The sequence below is a fragment of the Monodelphis domestica genome, chromosome 1 (assembly GCF_027887165.1).
Source record: "Monodelphis domestica isolate mMonDom1 chromosome 1, mMonDom1.pri, whole genome shotgun sequence".
NCBI classification, from domain to species: domain Eukaryota; kingdom Metazoa; phylum Chordata; class Mammalia; order Didelphimorphia; family Didelphidae; genus Monodelphis; species Monodelphis domestica.
This window is the reverse complement of record NC_077227.1, coordinates 147,473,747-147,497,040: the sequence shown is the minus strand read 5'-3', so window position 1 is coordinate 147,497,040 and position 23,294 is coordinate 147,473,747. Positions and strand designations below refer to the sequence as shown.

The window sequence follows — 23,294 nt, the reverse complement described above, 5'->3', positions numbered from 1 at the left end:
TGCTTTCTCTACCTAGATTTTTCCTCTTTAGGATGACAAGTAAACTGATAGTTGAGTTCTTTAATTCATGCATGGAAAAAGGAATCAATTTCCCCAAAGCACTACTTAAGTTCAGTAGTTAGACCTGAAAGGGATCTCATCTATACTTGCCTAGAAAATATTTCTGAATTTGAGATTTTCAAATAATTTTCTTCCTTTTAGCCAAAAGTTGAGTTTGTTAGTTTAAGGAAGCAGCTAATTTCATATCCCATAAACTAATTTTCCCCTCCTCCCAAAAGAAATCTGGTCAATAAAATGACAATTCATTATAAATTTTTATTTCAAAATGTAAACGTCACTAAACATGCATAACAAGTTAAGACAATATATTTTACAATTCTGTTAATTTTTCTTTTTGCATAGGACATCATTACAATATATAATCTATGCCATACAAAATACATAAAAAGTTACAGCAGAGCACATGTAGACCAGTATGGAACTGTACAACTGTAATACTTTAATGTAGTGATTTGGAAAGTTGATCTGGGACCTTTGGAAGCATTGGTGTGTTGCTGATTTTTTTTAAGTTCAGATAGAAAATGAAAATATGTGTGCTTTATGGAAATGGTCTAGGACCCTTGTATTTTGCCCTTGACTATTTGCAAATAGTTCCCTCGAAGATCACATCAAAAGGGAAAGGACAGAACTTCTGTGTGCAGGGATCTGGAGGCGATGTGCCCCCTATTCCCTGTGCATATATACATAAATAAGACTGTACACTCACAAATCAAGATGTGACACTCTCTACCCTCCAACCCAGAACTATGCATAAGCTGCTTAATAGAGACACTCATTCCTGATTGCTCTATCCCATGATGCTGGGAACCTGAATATGCTAAGTGATTTTTTACAAAATCAAAGATGATAATGAGAAAAAAATTCTTTCTCCTCTGCCACAAATATGACTATGGTCACCCTGACCCTTGTTCCTGTTGCCATCAAAACCCTTGGCTATAAAGACATCTTTTGACTAAACAAGGTAGCAGTGACTGAAAGCAAGGAAAAATCCAGCTTCTCAAAAGCACCAAAAAAAAGTAAATTTTCAGATTTTAGTTCCTCAAACCCAGCCCCACCCCAGCTAGAGTCTCAGCCTGCTTCATGCTCTGGGAAAATGATCCCATTCGCTTTCTTCTCATAGAGTACTGAGGGATGAAAATCCAGTTCGAGGCAAGTTGGTTAATAAATCTCCTAAATTCTGAACAGAAGGCAGGATTTGAATTCTTCATAATTCATCTGGCAAATTTCATTTCCAAATCAGAAAGCATAATTGTTGGTTTCCTGACTATTAAGATCTCCTCCAAGATGAAATGGAAATGAAAAAAGTGGGGGCAGGTAGGGCAAGAAAGCTGTTCACACTGTACAGATTATTTCCTACAACAAAAATTGAAGAGGAGAATCTTCTTTGTTGTTTTCATGAAAAGAGTTTATCAAAGGTGAGAAAGTCAGTAAGATGGCCTGATAGTTTGAGATGATAATATGAAATCTACACGATCTGGCATTTCTAACCTGAATGGACCCAAGATTCAAATCTCCTGTCAAATAAAGCTAATATGGGATATAAACAATAATAAAGGAAGTCATCTAAGAAATCTCGGTTTGTACTCCACAAAATAAATAACTATCTCTCTCAATTATGTTATGTTGCCCATCAATATAGTAGGTTGGATTTCTTAACCGAAACCAAATGAGAAATCCACCAGAATGTCTCCAGGACAAGCCACTAAAATCCAGTGTCAGTGGGTCCCAGTGTCAGGAAAACGATTTATATCAATATATGTATATATATGTACATATGTACATGTGATATATACACACATGCATAGACATATATGTATGGTTTAAGTCTTTGGATAGCAAAACATACAGGATGATCTAAGTCAGAGGTGCCAAACACACAGCTCAGTGCTGTACCAGACTAACATGTAAAACTGGGAAATATTTTAACAAAATAAATAAAAATACAATAGAACACAGATACTGTTAAAATGGGGTTTTCTAAGTCAATACATAACCCCCTGGATCCTTATGTATAGCTTAGTGACCTCCTCCTTTGTATTTGAGTTTGACACCAAGGATCTAAGTCTTATTTGCCATTTTTCTATTCCTCAGTGGTTGCGTTATAACCAGAAATAAAAGCCTTTTTTCTACACGGCTGGTTTGATTCCTTGGGAGAACTGCCTGGATTCCATGGAAACAAATCTACCAAACGGGTTAGCTGTGAGTTTTAGCTCTACCACAACAAAAACTGGCTGATAGTTTCTTTTAAGTTCTATCAATGAGAAGTCACAAAACACGTTACCCACTCTTGGGGCTGCATGGCTATAATAGGTGATGGCATGGATCTTTCTTTCCTGAATGGAGATCGAGTTTGTTCAAGCTGGCAGCACTCAATGTTGATACTGATTTCTGATACTTGCCTTCTGCTTCAGGCTAAAGAGCAGGAAAAAGTCAGTGTGAACTGTATCATTTACTGCCTATCCCACCTTCAAGCTCAAGCCTTAGCTTCAGTGATGGAGAAGCACAGACCTCTTGTTAGTGGGTGCTTAAAGCTACAAAACCAAACTGTTTTCCCCCTGCCTTTGCTTACCAGAGCAAGAGGGTTTTCCTAAGGACTGAAGAGGGGGTCGGACTCTGCTTTCTAATGTATGGGATCAATGCAAACACCCAGATGGAAGAGCAATATATCAAAATGCACTCTCTGTCCCCCAAGCTGTTTGGAAGCCTGAAGTTACTTCACTTTGGGAATTTAAGATGAAGATAATAGGGACTATATGTGGAAGTAATCTAATACATTTAAGTAGCACCTTTCAAAAAGAGGATCTCAAAGCCCTTTATACAGAAGATTGTGTCCATTCTGTTTCCATCTTTATGGCTGTTTGGGATACAGGAGGCATTCAGAGAATGAGACACAATTTTCCCAGAGAATGAGCTAAATTTTTTAGAGGATGTGTCTAGGGATATAGGTGAGCTTCAAAGTTTTGGAGGCCTGATCAGAAAAAATGATTTAGATATGGATCAGCACCACTTGGGGGGAGTGGAGGTGTCAGTAAAAGTCATCTGAGGATCTTGTGAGGCAAGCTCCCTTTAAGTTCTTCGTTTCTCCTTGCCTTGGTGGAGTCTAGATCTCCTTGGAGGTCTTGATTTTTTACAGTTTTCAAGTGTCCACTTTAAGCTCCCAGACCAACAGACATCTGAAGGTGGTTCCCAAACACATAAAAAGTGAAAGAGTCCCAAATGTCTTGTGGACGTATTCTGGCCTGGAAAAGAACATGGCTTTTTGTTTCAGGTGTGTTTCCTGCTGTATATACAAAGGCTTGCTCTTTTTTTTCAACTAAGGCCTGAGTTAATAAGGCTTTCCAAGTTTCTTTTTTAATTGCATTTCCATTTGTTAAAGACATCATACTACAGGGCCATATTGCATTGCCTTTTGAGTTCTACTTCTGGCGAAATGGCCCTCTAATGGAAGAATTCCATTTGCCCGAATCCCAAAATCTTGCTAATGAGACAAATTTTAAATCCCCCGAAGATTCAGGTGAGACCATGGGGAGCAGATCCTACAACCAACCATCACTGTGTCTCAGACATCATCAGTAATAGCCCCTGATTGCTCCCCCCCATCCCCCATTTCATCTCATCAAAACCACTTTAATAATGAAAACAGTGAAGACAAAGCTGGATTCCTTTCACAGCAATAGCGGATACCACATCATTGTGTTCAGGCTTCCATGATACAGTAGAATCCTATATTAAGGCAATGTTGCCTTTCCATCTAGTGGACAGAATGGCCTTAGATTCAGGTCCTACAATGAAACTAAAAGGAAACAAAGTGCTTTCTTTGGGAATAGCATACCTTCCTTCTCTTTTTCTCCCACCCCCTATTCTACTAATACAAATAAGTCCATTACCCTAAGACTTCCCTTTATTATAATTTTTTCCTATATATGCAGATGTGGAGCCTGAAAACACATCTCAGAAATCACAACATTATAATAACAAGAAAAATCATTTATGGGCCCCTCTGTGAATGGCTTTAAAAACGTGCACTTGGCACAGAAAAAAAAAAACCCTGAAGCATCCATCTCCCTCTCTCCTGGCTTGTGGAGCCACTTCAGTGACTACAACAAAAGACTTTGGGATAAGTACCCCCTAAGCCCAGAATGTGAATTCCTGATTTCCCAAATGTATCCAAAACACAGATTTTCTCTGAAAAGCTCAGCAACAACTTTGGAAAACGTGATCAATTTGCCCTTTCAGGGCTACCTGGTCACACCCTTTGAGACAATCAGTTGGGTAGAATATACCATGATTCCCCAAGCTTCTCTTTCCCATAGTCCTTCTCTGCCTGGACCTTTTTTTCAACAAGAGTTCCAGCCCAGCGGATGAGAATAATTCAAATAAATGAAGCCAGGTGACAGTTGCAACAAATCTAGAAGTATAAATACACATATATAATATTACATACATATAATATTATATACATATATTTAAAGACTGGAACATCCATGCTTCAATCTGGGCTGAAGTAGCCACCCACCACACAACCGAAACAGTGCACGACATTATGAACAACGCAACTGTTAAATGCAAGTACCTATTACACTACGTAGAAACCTCTAACAGAACATATCATTAGCCCATCACAGTTAACACACAGTACAAAATTAGAAACTGGCAAATTGGAACAATGCAAAGCAGCAAAACGAGAGAGGCTGAAACTCCTTCGGAATGTGGAGTCACTTGCTTGATGACAAACAGCAGGTCGGGTACTATATATCTATCTATGCACATACACACATCTATGTGTACATATACATATGCATGTGTATCTATATTGTGTGTATACATGTTGGTTGGTTGTCATTTCTTTACTATGCTATACTCTATGGCATTTCCCTTCTTACAGTAAAATGAAATTAAAATGTAAAATAATTAGAAGTCCAAAGGACCCCCCCAACTTGAAGAACCCCCACTCTGAAACAAACTAGATGAACCAAAAGGATTTGTTGATCACTCAGGCCATTGCATATTACTCGATGGTCATTTCTTCCAGGGCAAAGTGAAGTTTGTCTTCTGAAAAATGCCAGAAGTCAAGGCTTTCTGCGACTAGATTTAACTTTTGAAGGATGTTCTGGAATGGAGGAAGAAAGGAGGGGATCCTGAGAGCAAGGAGTACAACGCAGGAAAAGGGATGTGGGGGTGATGGCCAATGATCAATTTCGATTGAGACTGGCTGGAGAGTGGGAAAAGGACCTTAGGGAAAGAAGGGTGGGTTCTGCACCCCGACCCCCAATCTCAAACACCCACACAGCGGTCACTTTGGACAAGGCCAAAAAAAAAATTCCCTCTAATGCCTTACACAATTGGAGGAGGGGATGAACTTGGTAGCTTGTTCTGCCAGCATTTTTGGTAGGTCAGTTCACTTTACCCATGAAGAAATGTCTCCAAATCAATGTTCTAGTCTCCTGCCAGAGAATACAATCCGTGTAGCATATTGTGCATGATTATATGTATATTCTACATACACATATATGATGCACAAGCTATCTACACACCTGATAAAATGTCCCCAAAGTTACAACTTATCCCTTCAAATTCCCTTTTTCCTTGCATGGAAGATAGATGCCTTAGCAGCAGCCATGAAGGTTGCTTTAAGAGATTTTTGAACCGTGAATGAGCTAATAACACTTTTTGACACTTAAAAAAAAATAGGTAAGTTTTATTTTCCAGTCAGAGTACAAGTTATTATAATAAAAGGTTCCTTTTGCTTTTACCATTCACCACAGTTGTGTTGCAAGGGGACAGAGGAACTTCCTGTGTTGTGTAAGTTCAGTAGCTCAGTGGCTTCCATGGGTGCAGTAGGTAAGTACCTTAGTCAGACTCTGAGTGGAGGCTGGGGAACAGGGGGCAGCAGAGGACTCCTTGGGCACCCTGCTTCCTCAGCCCTTTCAAAAAAAAGGGGGAGAGTTGGTCTCGGTGAGAGGGTGTTAGCATTTCCTGCTACTTCAGTGGAGAGAGAATGCTTGAGAGAAAAGGGTCCCCAGGGACAAGAATAACTCTAGGAGAGGCTGCCTCTCTGCAGAGGGTGATGCCACCTCTCAGGAGAAAAGGTGGAGGCCTTAGCATAGGCTTTTCTTCCTTTTGCCAATCATTTAAGGCATCACTTTGGGGATTTCAGCCTGGCCTAAGTGCCTTCACCTTGAGCCTCAAATGTGGAGAATTTTGCTTTTTTTTCCCCCCTGTAATTGGAAGTGGGATCCCATCTTGAAGAAATAATCAGGATTACAGACTGGGCACTCAGAAGCAATGGGCAGGAGGATGGAAAGAGATTAGGGGTTTGAGGGGAAGCGGAAAGCAAGACCAGAGCAGCCCTAAACAGGTCAAAGTTCACAAGACCTCTGAGTTTGGTCTCCCATGGTGTTAATATCAACCCAAAAAATGAATTTCCATCCTGAAACAACTGACCAGTCAAGCACCAGCTTCCAGTCCTTGTTTCTTTTTATTATTATCATCATCATTATTATTGTCTGTCTTTTTCCCCAGTGTGTGAAAGAATCTAACAGAAAACTTCTGAGTGCAAATCTATTTACAGAGTAAGGCTGCAGTAAGGGTGTGTCTTCATTGTACTTATTGTGTAACATAAATATCCATCCCTGAGAAAGGGGAAGGGCTGGGGGGAGGGAGGACGAGCTCAACATAGTTGAATTTTAATCACATGGTTTTCCTTTGTGCAATTTATGGTTTTTTTCATTTTTGCTTTTTTATTTCATTTCATTTTTTTTTTTTTACAAATCTGTTTTGACACCTGAGGTGAAGAAAAGTTTCTGTTGTTGTTGTCGTCGTCGTTGTTGGCTTTAAAAAATTTTTTTTCTTAAAAAAAAAAATATAGGTTAACAAGAAGCATATGGCTATAAAACAAAAGGAAGATTTAGGTACAGGATATGAATTCAATCCATCCATTGGTAAAGTTAGTTCAGCCACCCACAGGGGGGAGGTGACAAGTATCTGCCGGAACTGTAAGCTAAGAACTGAACTATTTTTTTTTCCCCCAAAAAATGAAACAGCAACAACAAGCAAGAAGAGAGCTGTAGGCGAGAGCAAGACAACTCAGACGCCACAAAGTGGGTGCTGGGGTTTGCTGCTGGCCCAGTCCGGGATGATTCAGGGCGAGCTGGCGGGGCTGATGGTGGGGCTACTGGCGTCTGAGCGGCTGTAGTCACTGACCGAGCCCGTCCTCGAGCTGCCGCCGCTTCGCCGCTGGAGCATGCTGGGGTGGAAGTTGGCGTGACGGCGGGCGTGTTTGGTCAGGTGATCACTGCGCATGAAACGCTTCTCGCAGATGGGGCAGCTGAATTTCTTCTCCCCAGTGTGGGTGCGGAAGTGCCGGGCCAGCTCATCGGAACGGGCAAATTTCTTACTGCAGTCCTGCCAGCTGCAGGCAAAGGGTCTCTCGCCTAGAAGAAGCAGAAAAGAACACCATGAGTGGACCGCGCGGGTTTCCCCCACCTTGAAGGGGTTCTGGGGCACTGGGAGGATGACTTCTGGGCAAGGCTGGTGATCGAGTCTAGGGAAGAGAAGGGCTGCTGGGAGAGAATAGTGGACCCGCATCCCCCCACCCACCCAGGTGTCACAAAGACCCGAGTTTAAATCCCCCTTCAGATGCCAGCCAGCTGGTGTGACCCTGGGCTAATCCTGCCTTCCTCTCTGTGGGGATAAAAAGGAACCCTCCAATCCCGGGGTGCTGGTGAGGGTTGGGCTTGATCAAATGTGTGAAGTACTCGAGTGATAAGCAAAGGCTCTTAATAAAATATGTAAGTAAAGTACCTCTCTCTTTTATTAAGAAAGAATATGTAAGTGCTAGGAATAAAAGTTTGGCATACACCTCACTCGCTCCCCCCCCCCCCCTTGCCCTTTCCTGATGCCTCCTTGCTTTCTCTAGTACTCACTCTCCCAGCCAGCTACCATACCTCACCCAGGCTTACCCTCCCTGTTGTTCAGTCATGTCCAACTCTTTGTGACCCCATTTGGGGTTTTCTTGGCAAGGGTGCCTGAGCAGTTTGCCATTTCTTTTCCCTAGCTCGGTTTACAGTCAAGGAAACTGAGACCAACAGGATTAAGTGACTTGCCCAGGGTCACACTGCTAATAAGTGACTGAGGTCACATTTGAATTGGAGTCATCCTGACTCTATCTATTGAGCCACTTAGCTACCCTCTTACCTTTTCTAGGTCCCCCAGTCAGTCAAAGAGCAAATAATCAGGCTCTATGCTAGGGCCTGGCAAAACAAAAATAAAAGTAATGCAGTCCCTGCCTTCAAGAGGCAAGTCTAGCCTGGGGAGACAGCATGTGCCTTCAACAGTGGGAAGAGGAAGTACTAGCAATTGAACAGAAAAAGCATAGAAGGTGATGAGCCTTGAAGGGGACAGAGGGGAGCTTTAGGAATCATACTTTGAGAAAACTCTCAGTTCCTCGTGACATGTTCTACTTGGGAAGTTCTCAATACTCTAACCTAAAGCTCAGTGTCAGTGACTGATTACAGTGGAATTTGTGACTCTTCCTAGATGGTCTTGAATGTAAAAAAAGGCCCCTTGGAATCTGATCTTGTAACTCTAAGGAATAATGGTGGGTTGGTTGGAGAGAAGTGGAAAGTGAAAAAGCTTCAAGGTATCCCCTCCCCACAGCACACAGGCCACTGCCTTTACTTCCCCAAGTACTCTACTGGAAAAAACTCAGTGGCATTCTTTAATGAGCTCTGCCTCCAGAGGTGGGACTTCTCATAGTCATGGGAGCTGGGGAGGGGAAAGAAGCCTTTGCATTAGCCCCTGCTAGAACAGGAGGTTTAGAAAGGCCTCTGATCACTTTATCAGTTTGGCAGGTTTTCAGGAGAGTGTTTTATGACAGCTAAAACCCAGCCAAGTACAGTTGGCAGAGGCTGGCTGCCATCCTGCATCTAATGGACCCTCCCTCTCTCCACTAATGAAGCAAGCTTGTTAACCAGTCCCAGGTTTTTATCTCCACATGTTAACCAGGCCCTCCGAAGGGGCAAACAATATACAGAAGCTCACCTGCTAAGCTATGGCTAAGATTTCATCAGGATGCAGTACCCACAATCTGCTGTGATGTCGATAAATGTGTATGTGTGTGGGATGGGGGAAGGATGGTAGGGATGTACAAATTTGCTCTTATATCTAGAACAAGGGTTCTTAACCTTCCTTGGGTCATGGACCCCTTCTGATTCACTCTGGTGAAGCCTATGGACTCCTTCTCAGAATAAGGCTTTAAAAAATATATCATTTTTAAGAAAATCTTACATTTCAGTTAGGTTTAGTGAAAATAAAGATATCATTTTGTCCTCCATGGAAGTTCCCAGACTCTCTGAAAGCTGTCCATGGACTGCTAGAACTCCAGCTGAAGAGCACCTAATCCAGAATAATCAATGAAAACTTTCGCAAAAGTATAGAATTGTGGGAGGTGGTAAAGCAGAAGGAATACTGAACATGAGACCTGAGTCCTACGGCCAGCTCTTCTGGTCATGGACAAGACAATTAACCTTTCCAGGCCTCAGTTTCCACATTTGTAAAAGGAAGAAATTGAATCAGATAGCCTCTAAGAATTTCTCAGCCAGAATACTAGACATCTAGGTGGCACAGTGAATAGAACTCCCTGATTTCAAGTTAGAATAGTGGGGAGATCAAATTGAGCCTCAGACTCTTATTAGCTATGTGACCCTGGGCAAGTCATTTAACCTCTATCTTCCTTATCAGTAAAATGAGAATAATAATAATAGTACCTACTACTGAGAGCAAGGCTATTATGAGGATCCAATGAGATATTTAGACAATGCTTTGTGAACCTTAAAGCTGTTATTATGAATTGCCCTGTCTTCTTCTCTCCTCTCTCTACACTGATGTCCATCATACTTGTTAAAGTTCACTTCTTTCCTAGCTTTTCATTTTATAAAACTCTTCTGATAAAATTTAGTCCTAAGGTGGTTCCTGTAGTACTAAGGCACCTAAGCTAAGTAGTACAGAGACTAGATTGCCGGGCCTGGAATCAGGAAGACTCATCTTCCTGAGTTCAAATCCAGCCTCAGCCAAAAACTCCTAGCTGTGTGATCTTAGGGAAATCACTTAACCCTGTTTACCGTAGTTCCTCATCTGTAAAATGAGCTGGAGAAGGAAATGGCGAACCACTCCAGTACCTTTGCCAACAAAACCCCCAAATGGAGTCTGACACAACCAAACAACCACAGTTCCTAAAGAGAAGGAACCTTTGAATTTGATTATCTGTAGTGGTGACCTCAGATAATTTCCTGGGAATCTGGGCCTGTGCAAATCAACTCAGATCCAAGGACTGTCTTGTTTTCTAAAAACACATTACTTTCATTTAGGCTTTATATTTGTTGGACAAGCATTTGCTAAGCACCTGCTACATTCTAGAGAATCCGTTAGGCAGTGGAGATACAAACATAAAGCATGTAATAATCTCCACTTTCACAGCTTCAGTCCTAATGAGCACTTTTACTTGTTTTCAAAAGAGAGGTCAAATATATTGACAAATAAGAAGACCAAGATGAAGGGACTGGCTCACAGTCCAGTGCCAGCTAGTTAATAGCAGAACTGAGAAACATTTCCACCCTCAGTCCTTATTCTTCAGAGCAGGGACTCCACTCCAGATCTCCGGCCTCCCAAGAATGTGATCTTTCCATCATGCCACATGGCTCCTCTCTAACGTGTGAGCTCTGAATTTTCAATCTGAACACAGCCTCCCAGAAATAGAGCCATGTACACGTCCTCTCCGAACACCCAGAAGCACTGTGTTCTGGACGGGAGCACTGGGACTTTGCCTTGGCAGGCAGCAGCTCCTGCTGTCAGGGTGAGCGTGGGCCTGAAGCCAGGGACAAACCTTTGTCTTCTGTTAATGAAGGCGTGGGCCCGTTAAGCTACATGCAGCTCATATGAAGAAATGGCTTGTCTCTTCTTTGGAAGGGGATGTGGCTTTGCAGTGCAGGTAGGTTACATAAATGTTCTCTCTTACTGCCAGGAAAGCAATCAACAAGAGAGAGCAAGACAAAGACAGAGAAATAGAGAAAGAGGCACAGAGAGACAGAGGCACAGAGGCAGACAGAAGCAGAGAGGCAGAGAGACAGAGAGATGGGGAGACAGGGAGCCAGAGGTAGAGAGGTAGAGAGAGATAAAGAGGCAGAGAGGCAGAGGTAGAGAGGCAGAGACAGAGACAGAGAAGCAGAGAGAGATGCAGACAGGCAGAGACAGAGACAGAGAGACAGAGAGACAGAGGTAGAGAGGCAGAGAGAGAAAGAGTCAGAGAGACAGAGGTAGAGAGGCAGAGACAGAGACAGAGAAGCAGAGAGAGATGCAGACAGGCAGAGAGAAAGACAGAGAGGCAGAGAGACAGAGAGATGGGGAGACAGGGAGACAGAGGTAGAGAGGTAGAGAGAGATAAAGAGGCAGAGAGACAGGTAGAGAGGCAGAGACAGAGACAGAGAAGCAGACAGAGAGGCAGACAGAAAGACAGAGAGGCAGAGAGACAGAGGTAGAGAGGCAGAGAGAGAAAGAGTCAGAGAGACAGAGGTAGAGAGACAGAGACAGAGAAGCAGAGAGAGATGCAGACACAGACAGACAGACAGACAGAGAGGCAGAGAGACATAGATCAAGAGGTAGAGAGGCAGAGACAGAGAAGCAGAGAGATGCAGACACAGACAGACAGACAGAAAGACAGAGAGGCAGAGAGACAGAGAGACGGGGAGACAGAGAGACAGGTAGAGAGGTAGAGAGAGATAAAGAGGCAGAGAGACAGAGGTAGCGAGGCAGAGACAGAGACAGAGAAGCAGAGAGAGATGCAGACAGACAGAGAGGCAGAGAAAGAAGTAGAGACCAACAGAGACAGAGAGAAACAAAGAGACAGACAGAGACAGAGAAGCAGAAAGATGTAGAGACAGAGACAGACAGAAAGAGAGAGACAGAGATAGAGAAACAGAGAGAGGGACAGAGACAGAGAGAAGCTGAGAGGTAGAGAGAGAGACAAAGAGGCAGGCACACACACAGAAACAGAGGCAAAGAAACAAGAGAGACACAGAGATAAAGAGAGATAAGGGGAGGGGGGTACTGATTATGTGAACTGATTGCCTAATTTTAAGCTTATCAGGGAACACAGAGCATAGCATGGTTTTCTTGCTTAAGTGTAAGCAGTGAAAGGGACAGGATGTCCCTTCCAACGCAGCCTGCTTTCAACACGACTACGAATTTCCTCTGCTCTCTTCCTGGGCTTGTATCAGAGAACTGGGAGCTTTAGATGAAGGCAGCATTTAGTTTTGGGGTCAGGGTAGACTGTTTTTGGACAGCAGCACCCAGTGGCTGAAACTTGAGAAGAGGAAAAGGTCAGCACTCCCATGGCTACCTGACTAAATCCCAAGGCTGAAGGCAATCCAGAACATCAGACTTATTCAGGGACAGTCTTACTGCAAGAGGCAAAGGTCATCCCTTAAAACTGTAATGTCTCTGGAGGTGGGTGGGTGAGGAATGAGGGTAAGGAAGAATGTTTATAACATTCCTAAAAAGGAAAAGATTGTTTAAGCATTCAAAAAATGCAACCCACATTGTATATTTTGTTCTGCCTGGGACAGTTTTGGCACTCAGCAATGTGGGCTAATCAGACTTTAAACAAAGTTTGAGATCCTGGGGTGTCCCCTTTGAAAATGTGAACATAGCATAAAAGCTTTGCTGCTTCTCAAGGCAGCCACCTGTGCCTTTGATGTGGAGTGGGAGGAATGGGAGGAAAGGGTAGGGATCTGGGTTCTAACCCTAGACCATAGCAATAGCAGAAATAGAAACCAGGGACAAAATGACCTGCTTGGCCATGCCTCCCTCAAAAGGCTTGGGGCATTTGGCAACATGACCAGGCTGCCCTCCCAAGCTGTGTCTGGCTGGATCCAAGGCCAGATACTGGGTAGAGCTGGGACATCTTTCCACTGGGAGTAAAGCCAGTTCTATTTACAGAGTCGATAGCCAGCAATAAAATTGTAAAGGGAGTCAAGTTTGTCTTCAAGTGCCTTTTAGCTCCGTTTTCTTCACCTTTTGCCTTCTCCCAACCCCTTCCCCTTGGATTTTCAAATTCCCACACACTCTTCTCCCTTCCCATTATAAAAAAAACAAAAATGTGTCTCCTCTCCAAAAGTCACTCATACTCAAGAGTAAATGACTGATCAGGTTTAGGGTATGACCTCTCTCAGAGGGATTTGTACTTTAACTGGGAACAAAATTTATTTGGCTTCGGTCAAAGGAAAGAAGTTCTAATTGAGGATGGGATTTACATCAGGCAGATTTTTTTTTTGTGGAACTTACAGTAAATGTGGCTTTATTTTCTGTTTCTAACTGTTCTATCGGATACAGGCTGTGGAATTATACTCTGGGCATGCATCAGCCCTCATGCTGAGCCATTGGCAGTCTATGCGGAGAGCATGAGGAATGAGCCCCTCCAGAGGAGGCTGTAAACAGCATTGCATCACAGGACAGCAGGCCAACAATGGACATTTTTATCTAGTCAGGTTTCTCAGGGTTGAATAGAAGACAATACATTGTCCCACGAAAAGCATCCCTAAATATTTATTTTCCCCACAACTGGCCGGAGGGGAACAAGCATTTCACTACAGGAAAAGGGGTCAGACTCATGTTCAAACCCCAGCCTTGCATGATATATAGATATAGTATACATATAATATATAAATATAATTATAAAATAATAAAAAATAATACACATAAAAAATTAAAGGCTCTGTAACCATCGAGGGCTTTACAAAACATAAGCAGCTAGGACAAAAATAACAAAGACTTCACTATCCCCTAGGCCTCCCTTTACTTGCTGTCCTCATGCCATCCATTCAAATCTTACATATCATTCAAGAATCCACAATTTTGGCATTTCCCCCCTCCAGTCAAAGGCACAGTGATCTCTTTTTTTCACTTCTTTTCACTCATATTGCATTTTTAGTATCCTACTACTTGGCTCTTGCTTATTTGCTTTTATCTCTTAATGTTGCATGTTTTGTGTCCTCATAAAAGTCTTTTAAGGGCAGCAACCATGTATTATAGTTTTCCTTTTCTCCCTCCTTCCCCACAAGTGCCTATCTCAGAAATGGGCACATTAGAGATGCTTGGGGAATGTCTCCTGATTTTGCTGTGCCCCTTGTCTGCCAGGTACTCTCTTCCATTTTCCTCACATTCCCACTGATCAAAGTAGATTGTCCCATGTCCTATTCTTTTTTTTTTAAACCCTTACCTTCTGTCTTGGGATCAATATTGTGTATTGGTTCCAAGACAGAAGAGCAGTAAGGGCTAGGCAATGGGGGTTAAGTGACTTGCCCAGGGTCACATAGCTAGGAAGTGACTGAGATCTGATTTGAACCCAAGACTTCCCATCTATGGGCTACTGAGCCATGTAGCTATCCATTCCATGTCCTCTTCCCTTAATGCCTTGCTAGATAATCAAATAAATAGTCTTCACAGATAAATGGATTAATATGCCACTCTAGACAAATAAACTCTGATTAGAAGGAAACAGGTAGCAGGTGGTACTGCCCAGAAGGGCAGGTCCGATGGGGACTCCTGGATGAAGGGATCAAAGAAAGTCATGACAAGTCAAGAGGAGACAGAAATGGGCGGTCAGATCTCAGTTTTGTTCAGGGCTCACCTACACTACTGTCTTTGTGTTTCAGATATAAAGTTCTTTAGACGGAAGCAAAGCTACAGTGATTTCTGGTTCCTGGAATGGATTTTTTGATAAAGAAAGATATAATGAAATTCTGGGTAAATAGGGCAGCTAGATGATGACGGGATGGACTTCCAGCAAGGCGATTCAAGTCTTGCGGTTTCCCTCTCTCTTGAGCCAGCTCCACAGCATGGGTCCCAGCTTTTCCCCTTGTTCTCTAAGGAAAACAATCTTGCCTAGGATAGATTTGGACTAGAAAGAATATCTTCTCCCTTAAATGGATAGATTAAACATTTGACCTGAGTTGAGAGAGAATATGGATATAATGAATTAGCTACAGATTAAAGTGATCATCTCCATGGTGACTTGCAATAGGTTTTTAAATATTTTATATTTCTCTGTGGTTTTCTTTCCTTTGATGGTAAATCCCTACAAGGAAGGAATGGAGCAAATGAGTGGAAGGACCCTGAGAGTGGAGAAGGAATTAGGTGAGGCCAGAAAAGAAGCCTCAGGCAGAATCAGGGACTGAGAGTGACCCAGAATGGGAGAGACCCCAAGGGAGCTGATGAAGGCTATTTAGGGATATGGACAAGCATCAGATCTGTACACGGATATGAGGAACTTGCAGATGGGGAAGAATCCTCATCCACTTAATGCTTTCTCTGCACCGTAGTTTTAGAGTTACTCAAAGCAAGGAGAGATTGAGAGTCATTCAGGGTCACCTAGTCAACATGTGTCAGAGGTGGGAGGCAGGACTCAGGAGGGTCAGCTGTACCAACCCGCCTTGTTGTCAGCACTAGGGTCTAGGCCATCAGCAATTAAGGTAAAAATGATTCAATCTAGGGGCAGCTAGGTAGCCCAGAGGACAGAGTGCCTGGCCTGGAGTCAGGAGGACCTGGGTTCAAATCTGGCCTCAGATACTTCCTAGCTGTGTGGCTCTGGCAAGTCCCTTAACCCTGACAGCCTAGCCCTTGTTTCTCTTTTGTCTTAGAATTGATGCTGAGACAGAAGGAAAAGGTTTAAAAAAAATGATTCAAGCCATTATTTAACCACTGGGTTCATATCTGTACCAATTGAGATTTGTCACAAATGATGATAAAAAAAACTAACCTCTTTCCCAAATAAGGACATGTTATTTACTTATTTATTTGTTTCTTTTTAGGCCCTTACCTTTCCCCTTAGAATCAATACTGATTGATTAAGTATTTCTAAGGCAGAAGAGTGGTAAAGGCCCTAGCCCTTACGGGCTAACCCAGTGGGGGTTAAATGACTTGCCCAGGGTCTCACAGCTGAGAAGTGTCTATATTTGGCCATTTTTGAAGGCCATATTTGAACCCAGGACCTCCTGTCTCTGGGGCTGACTCTCAATCCACTGAGCCACCCACCTGCCCCCAACATGTTATTTAAAATAAAATGAAATCCATTAATGAATTTACCCGGAAATAAAGTATTTAATGAGCTTATCATATCATATCATATATTATATCATATTGCATTAATTTGTTTTGTATATAAATATATTTATATTATTATGATATATTATTTTATTTGTTTGTATTTATGTAATTTTTTTATATTATGAATTACATTAATTACTACCATATCACCAATTATACAGTTGCCTACTGTAGTTGGAATTTTGTATCCCCACCAGGACTCCATTTCCCAGAATCCCACTTTCGTCCTCATGTTACCTCCTTAGATTTTGGAGATAAAGTTTCTGTAATCCCGCCCTCTCGCTCTCTTCTCCAGCAAATGCAGTCTGGAAAATGTTTCTTTACTCAAGACTTTTTCAGTTTGTCTTTTTTTTTATTTCCTCTACTTCAAGGGATTATTAATAAATCTTATAAAATATAATGGTTGGAGTCATTGGATATTCATTTAAATCTTACATTTCTAGACCATAAACTCCTTGAAGGCAGAGCCAATACTCTGCTTTTAGCTTTGAGTAACTAGCATCTAGCACCATGTCCATCACATTCCAGGTGCTTAATAATAAATGCATGTTGCTTTTGTTGAGTGGATGATGCGTTTTCTGTCTATTAGAGGAGAAAGTTAGGCAAGAAACTCCCAGAGACCAACAGCATCACTCTCCATGGTTTGGGAAACTGTAACAGAAACCTCACTCCAGTGATTCAAATTAATAGGCTTTTATCTATCACTATCTTGCTTTGATTTGTGACCACTGGGTTTGGACATCTTTTAGGCTCACAGCCTCAAGACTTACTCTCCAGAGAGGTTCTATTTATACGCCGGCCTCTCAAGGGACAGCTTAGTAGTGAGATAAGTGACCACAAGGCTGAAAAGATTCAGTTCAGAGGGAGAGATATAACGTGTCCTAAGAAGGCATCACATTGTATCGTGGAAAATAGAGAGTTTCTCAGAATGACACTTTGTCACATCTTTCTTTTCCTGAAAGAGGCATCATATAGATACACACACACACACACATACACACATACACACACACACACACACACACACACACACACACATATGAGAACTACGCCCTGAGGCAGCCCAGCCCAGGGGACTGTGTTACAGGTAATACAGCCTCAGAGTGAAGGTCCTTTAATGCTTCCATAACTCCAGGCTCTGAGATGGAATCTGATTCCTTGGCAAAATACCACTCAATAAAAATAATACATATTTATAGCAAAGTTCTTCTGCATATGGGTATGTGTGTGTATATGCTGATTAATAATAAATGATCACCTAATATTGAGCCATTAGAAGTTGCCTATTGTTCAGACCAAAACACCAGAAAGCAAGCTCGTGAGATGTGTATACATGTAGGTTTGTTTGCATGTTAGCCTATACATATATATCTGTATATATGTATATGGACATGTATATACATATATAGAGTATATTTGCATATTTGTTGTTGCTTAGTTGTTTTTAGACATGTCTGACTCTTTGTGACCCCATTTGTTTGGGAGGGTTTTTTTTATTTTTGGCAAATAGAGTGGTTTGTGATTTTCTTTTCCAGATCATTTCTTAGATGAGGACATTGAGGCCAATGGGGTTAAGTGACTTGCCCAAAGTCACACAGCTAGGAAGTATCTGAAGCCAGAGTTGAGCTCATGAAGAGGCTGAATCTTCATATGTGCACACAGAACTATAAACACACACAAATATCCGTAGACACACTCACTTCCCACAGAGTGAATGTGTTAAGATTATTCTTGAAATGGAAACTTCCCCTATTTCTGTTTTTTCCTGAGTAATGAACATATACTGGTCCTTGAGGCAAGGGTGAAACATTAACATGATGTTAAACTTGAGCTATCGGTACTATTATCATAGGTCCCACCACAATTGTGTATGACCGTGCGGATGTGCCTAGGAGTTTTGTCACAGAAACTGCCCACCATCACACACTTTTTCCATAGGAGGAAGGATTGAGCTTGATGGCAAAGGTTTAAATGCACAATTGTAGGCTAGGTCTACAGCAATTGGGCTGAATGCCCGCCTGAATTTTCCTGTCTACTATATTTCCTGGTTTGGGACTAGCAAAAGACCTGATCACAGATTACAGACATGATAGTCATGACATAAGGATAGAGCCATGACAAAGGATCTGATTATCTTTCGATGGGTTTGTAAGGGGACAAAACAAACACAGAGGGAAATGGGAAGGAAATACAAAACTACCTCCACCAAGCTGCTTTCAGACTGCCAAGCTGACCATTGGCTTACATTTTCTACTACTCTCCACACTATGAAACTAGATTGACAATAATATACCAACATTGCATGCAGCATGAACCTAGGCTGAAGAGCCCCTCCTGACCAACTCAGATATAGATAGAAACTCCAAATATCCTCTATGGCACTAAGATAATCACTTAAAGTTCCAAGTTCTGTTCCTCTGCCCCACCTGAACCTGTTGCTAACAAGTAACCAAGGAGTTTGTAATGATTTTATTTATTATGTCAACTAATATTAGAAATGCTAATGAAGCCTTGGCTAGGGCTGTAAAATTAGTATTTTTTTTTCATTTCTTAAGTCATTTGGCTCTAATACCCAATTTGGTAATAAAACTCTTAAATGCTAGGGCTGTTCTAAGGATCCATTTTTGATAAGATATGTGGCAAGTAAGTAGCAACATTGCTGGCACATAGTAGGTACTTAATAAATGTTTCCTTCTTTCCTTCCTTCTTTCTTTTCTTCATTTCTCTCTTCCTACAGACATATATGTGTACATATGGATGGTTGCCTCCTTTCCTTCCTCCCTCCCTCCCTCCCTCCCTTCCTTCCTCCCTCCCTTCCTTCCTTTCCTTTCTATAAACACATATGTGCACATATGGATGGTTGCTTCCTTTTCTTCCTTCCCTCTTTTTTTCATTCCTCCCTCCCTCCTTCCTTTTTTCCCTCTTTCTCCCTTCCAATAGACACATATGTGCACATATGGATGATTGCCTCCTTTTCTTCCTTCCCTCCTTCCTTCCTTTTCTTTTGTCCTTCCCCCATAGTTGATACAGGTCAAGTAGATAGGATTCCAATAGATTGGCGAGAGAGAGAGAGAGAGAGAGAGAGAGAGAGAGAGAGAGAGAGAGAGAGAGAGAGAGAGAGAGAGAGAGAAGGGAGGGAGGGAGGAAGGGAGGGGAAGGGAGGGGAGAGAGAGGGAGGGAGAGGGAGAGAAAAAGAAAGAAAGAAAGAAAGAAAGAAAGAAAGAAAGAAAGAAAGAAAGAAAGAAAGAAAAGAAAGAAAGAAAGAAAGAAAGAAAGAAAGAAAGAAAGAAAGAAAGAAAGAAAGAAAGAAAGAAAGAAAGAAAGAAAGAAAGAAAGAAAGAAAGAAAGAAAGAAAGAAAGAAAGAAAGAAAGAAAGAAAGAAAGGAAGGAAGGAAGGAAGGAAGGAAGGAAGGAAGGAAGGAAGGAAGGAAGGAGGAAGGAGGAAGGAAGGAGGAAGGAGGGAAGGAGGGAGGGAGGAAGGGAGGAAGGAAGGAAGGAAGGAAGGAAGGAGAAGGAAGAAGAAAGAAAGAAAGAAAGAAAGAAAGAAAGAAAGAAAGAAAGAAAGAAAGAAAGAAAGAAAGAAAGAAAGAAAGAAAGAAAGAAAGAAAGAAAGAAAGAAAGAAAGAAAGAAAGAAAGAAAGAAAGAAAGAAAGAAAGAAAGAAAGAAAGAAAGAAAGAAAGAAAGAAAGAAAGAAAGAAAGAAAGAAAGAAAGAAAGAAAGATCTGTCTTGGAATCAAGGATTTAAAAAATGGATTTTGTATAGATACATGTCTGTGTATACAGATGCATTTAAGAGTTTTATTACTGAATTGAGTATCAGAGCCAAATGATTTAAGAAATGAAAAATTATTCATTTTATAATCCTAGCCAAGGCTTCATTAGCATTTTGACATAATAAATAAAATAATTCCAAACTCCTTGGTTAAAAAAAAAGAAAGAAAGAAAAAATAATCATCATAAACCTTTCAAAACTCACCATAACAAAAGGACATCTAAGTGTAAATCAGTTATTTCATAATGAGGCTTTCTCTGGAGATGGCAGGAAGATTAGACAACCTTCTTAACCAAGGCAAAGGCTTGTCCCCTCTGACAGACCCTAAGGTAAAAAAATCCAAAGGAAATGCCACATTAACCCTGGTAAAATGCAAATGTGGCTTTTCTGAATAAAAAGAAGGTAAGGGAAAGAAGGGTGGGCTAAGGCCACCCAGACCCTGAGAAGACCATTTGAGATTCATAGAGCACCAGGATTTCTCATAGTTTTTTGGTGGGCTAAATAGACTCTGTCCAGAACCTAGTGGGCAAATTCAAAATTCACATTCCCATGACCACCTAAGTGGAAACACTCAAGCTCATCATTTCTTTCTTCCATTCATTATAGCAATCAAGGAATAATTCCAACCTCCAATGAACCAAGTGTTCCCAAATGAATAAGCTATCACTTGTAAGTGCTAGAGTCAAAACCAGCTCTGGGCTGTGAAGTGGGCCATTGTTGTCCTTGGCAACCTTCCATTTCAGCAATGTCTTCACCAAGTTATAGTGCATTTAAAGCCTAGTGACTAGCTAAAAACTAATGCTAACATTAATGCTGGGGAATTACAGAACTGCCAGCGAAGGAAATAGTTTGGGGCAGAACAGGGCTCTCAGTATACTCCTTTCATAGAGAGTAGACTCTGTTAGTGCTTATAGGCCAATTCTGAATACACCAAACAGAGAACAAGAGAATTCTAATCTACTCTCTTTAACTTGACTAGTTAATCCCCAGACTTCTCCCTCTCCCTCAAAATGCCTTGCCTTCTAGTTTATAATTTGCGTGTAAATTTACTTACCTAGGCAGCTAGCTACCTGTTGGACTGGCTAGCATGCTGGGCCTGGAGTCAGGAAGACCTTGAGTTCAAATCTAGTTTTGAACTCATAATTTGTACTAACCTGGCCAAATCACCATTAGGCCACCGTTTCCTTAGTTTCCTCAACTGTGAAATGGAAATAATAACAGCACCTACCTCTCAGGGTTGTTGTGAGGATTAAATGAGATAATATTTGTACAAAGCACTTAGCACAATGCCTAGCAACTATATAAATGCTTATCCCCTTCCTTCTTCCCTCTCCACTTCCCTCCTCAATTTAGCATGGAAAGAAGTGATGTAGTGCAAAGAAGTAATGCAAGTTTTCTTAATCTTTTTCTTATCATGGACCCCTTTGGCAATCTGGTGAAGCCTCTGGACCCCTTCTCAGAATAAAGTTCTTAAATGGATAAAATAAAACACATAGGATTACAAAGGAAGCCAGTTATACTGAAATACAGTTAATTTTTTTTTCCATCTAAATCCGTAATCCCTTGAAATCCACAGACCTTCAGATTAGAAAGCATTCTAGAGATAGGTAGATAGGAAGCCATCTGGTCTCAGATATTTTCTGGCTATATGACCCTGGGCAAATCACTTAACCCCAATTGCTTAGTCCTTATCACTCTTTTGCCTTGGAAACAATACTTAGTATCAATTCTAAGACAGAAAATAAAAGTGAAAAAAAAAAGAACCACTGCTCCAACATGAATTAGGAGAAAATCATTCTAGTCATGACTCTGCCACTGACTAACTGTAAGTTTCCTTCTCCAAAAAAGGGCTTCAGTTTCCTTCTCAAAAAAAAGAGAATATTGGATTAGATGATCTCTAAGGTACCTTCCAGGCATATGAGAAATCAGCTTTAAAAAAGAGAGGTAGGGTGGATCTAAAGGCTGCCTTCAAATATTTAAAGAGCCTATAAGGGGGGTAGGGGGAATGAGTCAATCTTTTTGGCTCTCAGAGGAGTAGAAATATGGTAGAAGCAATGGGTAGTAGTTGCAAACAGTCCAATTTAATCTTGATAGAAAAGGGAAAAATTACTAAAATTTAGAATAATTGAAAAGGATCAATGGGCTTGTTGAAGAAGGAATTCTTCATCAAGGACTAGTTGGAACAGAAGACCTCTAAAATCTTGTGATGCTATAATTTAATGATCTGGCTTCTAGGGAGGCTAAAAGTTAAACTTGTGAATGGTAATAGTGAGTCTCAAACTTCAAAAGTGGAAAAACTTTATAGATATGTCACTCAAAAGTACTTAGAAAAACATAATGATTCCAGTCTTCTAATATTTTACTCCCCTCTTTATACCTTCTGATCCAGGGACATTAGTTTCCCTGTTGCTCCTTGACCAAGACACTTCATCTCCTGATTGCATTTTGATTGGCTGTCCTTTCATGCCTGGAATCATCTCCCTCCTCCTCTCCATCCCCTGGCTTCCTTCATCTCATTTTAGTCCCACTCTGTTCTAGAAGAACTTCAAAATTCCTCCTAATGCTAATTTAGGCTACTCCTCTGAAATAAGCTCCAAAGTTCAGGTGTGAGCACAGTAATTTTCTTGTTGTTCACACACACACATACACACACACACATCCCTCTCACTCCATAAGATTATTAGATCTTGAAATATTATTTTTTGCACCTGGCACATAGTAGGACTTTAATAAATACTTGTTGACACACAGGTAGTCCATGATGTTTGTTGGTCACATCCATGGTTTTAACATTACACAACATACTTAGTCTGGTCATCTATGGGGGGGAGAAACAACCCTCAGGAGCCAGCATCCTTGTCCTTTATGTTTTCTAATGCCTATGAATGTCCAAATGCTAGCAAACAATTGTCCTGGTTTTGGCTAGAACCCTTCCAAAACTGCCCCAGAAGCCTCCTGTCTTTTCATCTTTGTCAGTGTCTGAGCTATCTTTCTAGCTCATTGGACAATCATAAGAAAGCCTGCCATATGCATTGCTGGTGCCCCAAATTGTTCCTTTTCAGTATTCCAAATCAAGAGTCTGAGAAGAAACAAGAACCAGAAATAAGTCCTAGGAAACAGACTAGGGAGGAGGCAAGAAATAAGGAATGATCCCTTTGTAGGGCAACCACATTTCTAAAAGTATCATCCTTGGGTCAGACTTTAACAGGCTTCATTTTAGAATGTTCACTGATAAATGATCTAAAGAACATTGCCATTTTGAAAAGGTCACACTTTAAAAGGTTATGGAGGAGAAATATTCAG

General features: G+C 41.4%; 1 protein-coding gene and 1 pseudogene across 1 annotated transcript in view; one reads left to right on the top strand and one right to left on the bottom strand.

Moving 5' to 3' along the window:
• Nucleotides 1-295: 295 nt before the first annotated feature.
• KLF13 (KLF transcription factor 13) overlaps nucleotides 296-23,294 on the bottom strand; it is a 106,922-nt gene continuing 83,923 nt past the window's right edge. Inside the window, exon 2 of the mRNA XM_001365492.4 lies at nucleotides 296-7,493. Within this exon, the coding sequence (XP_001365529.1) occupies nucleotides 7,201-7,493 (293 nt within the window). The 3' untranslated portion in view covers nucleotides 296-7,200. The remainder of the gene's footprint in view (nucleotides 7,494-23,294) is intronic.
• The window catches only part of LOC130453762 (charged multivesicular body protein 2b-like), a 58,034-nt pseudogene continuing 45,559 nt past the window's right edge, over nucleotides 10,820-23,294 (top strand).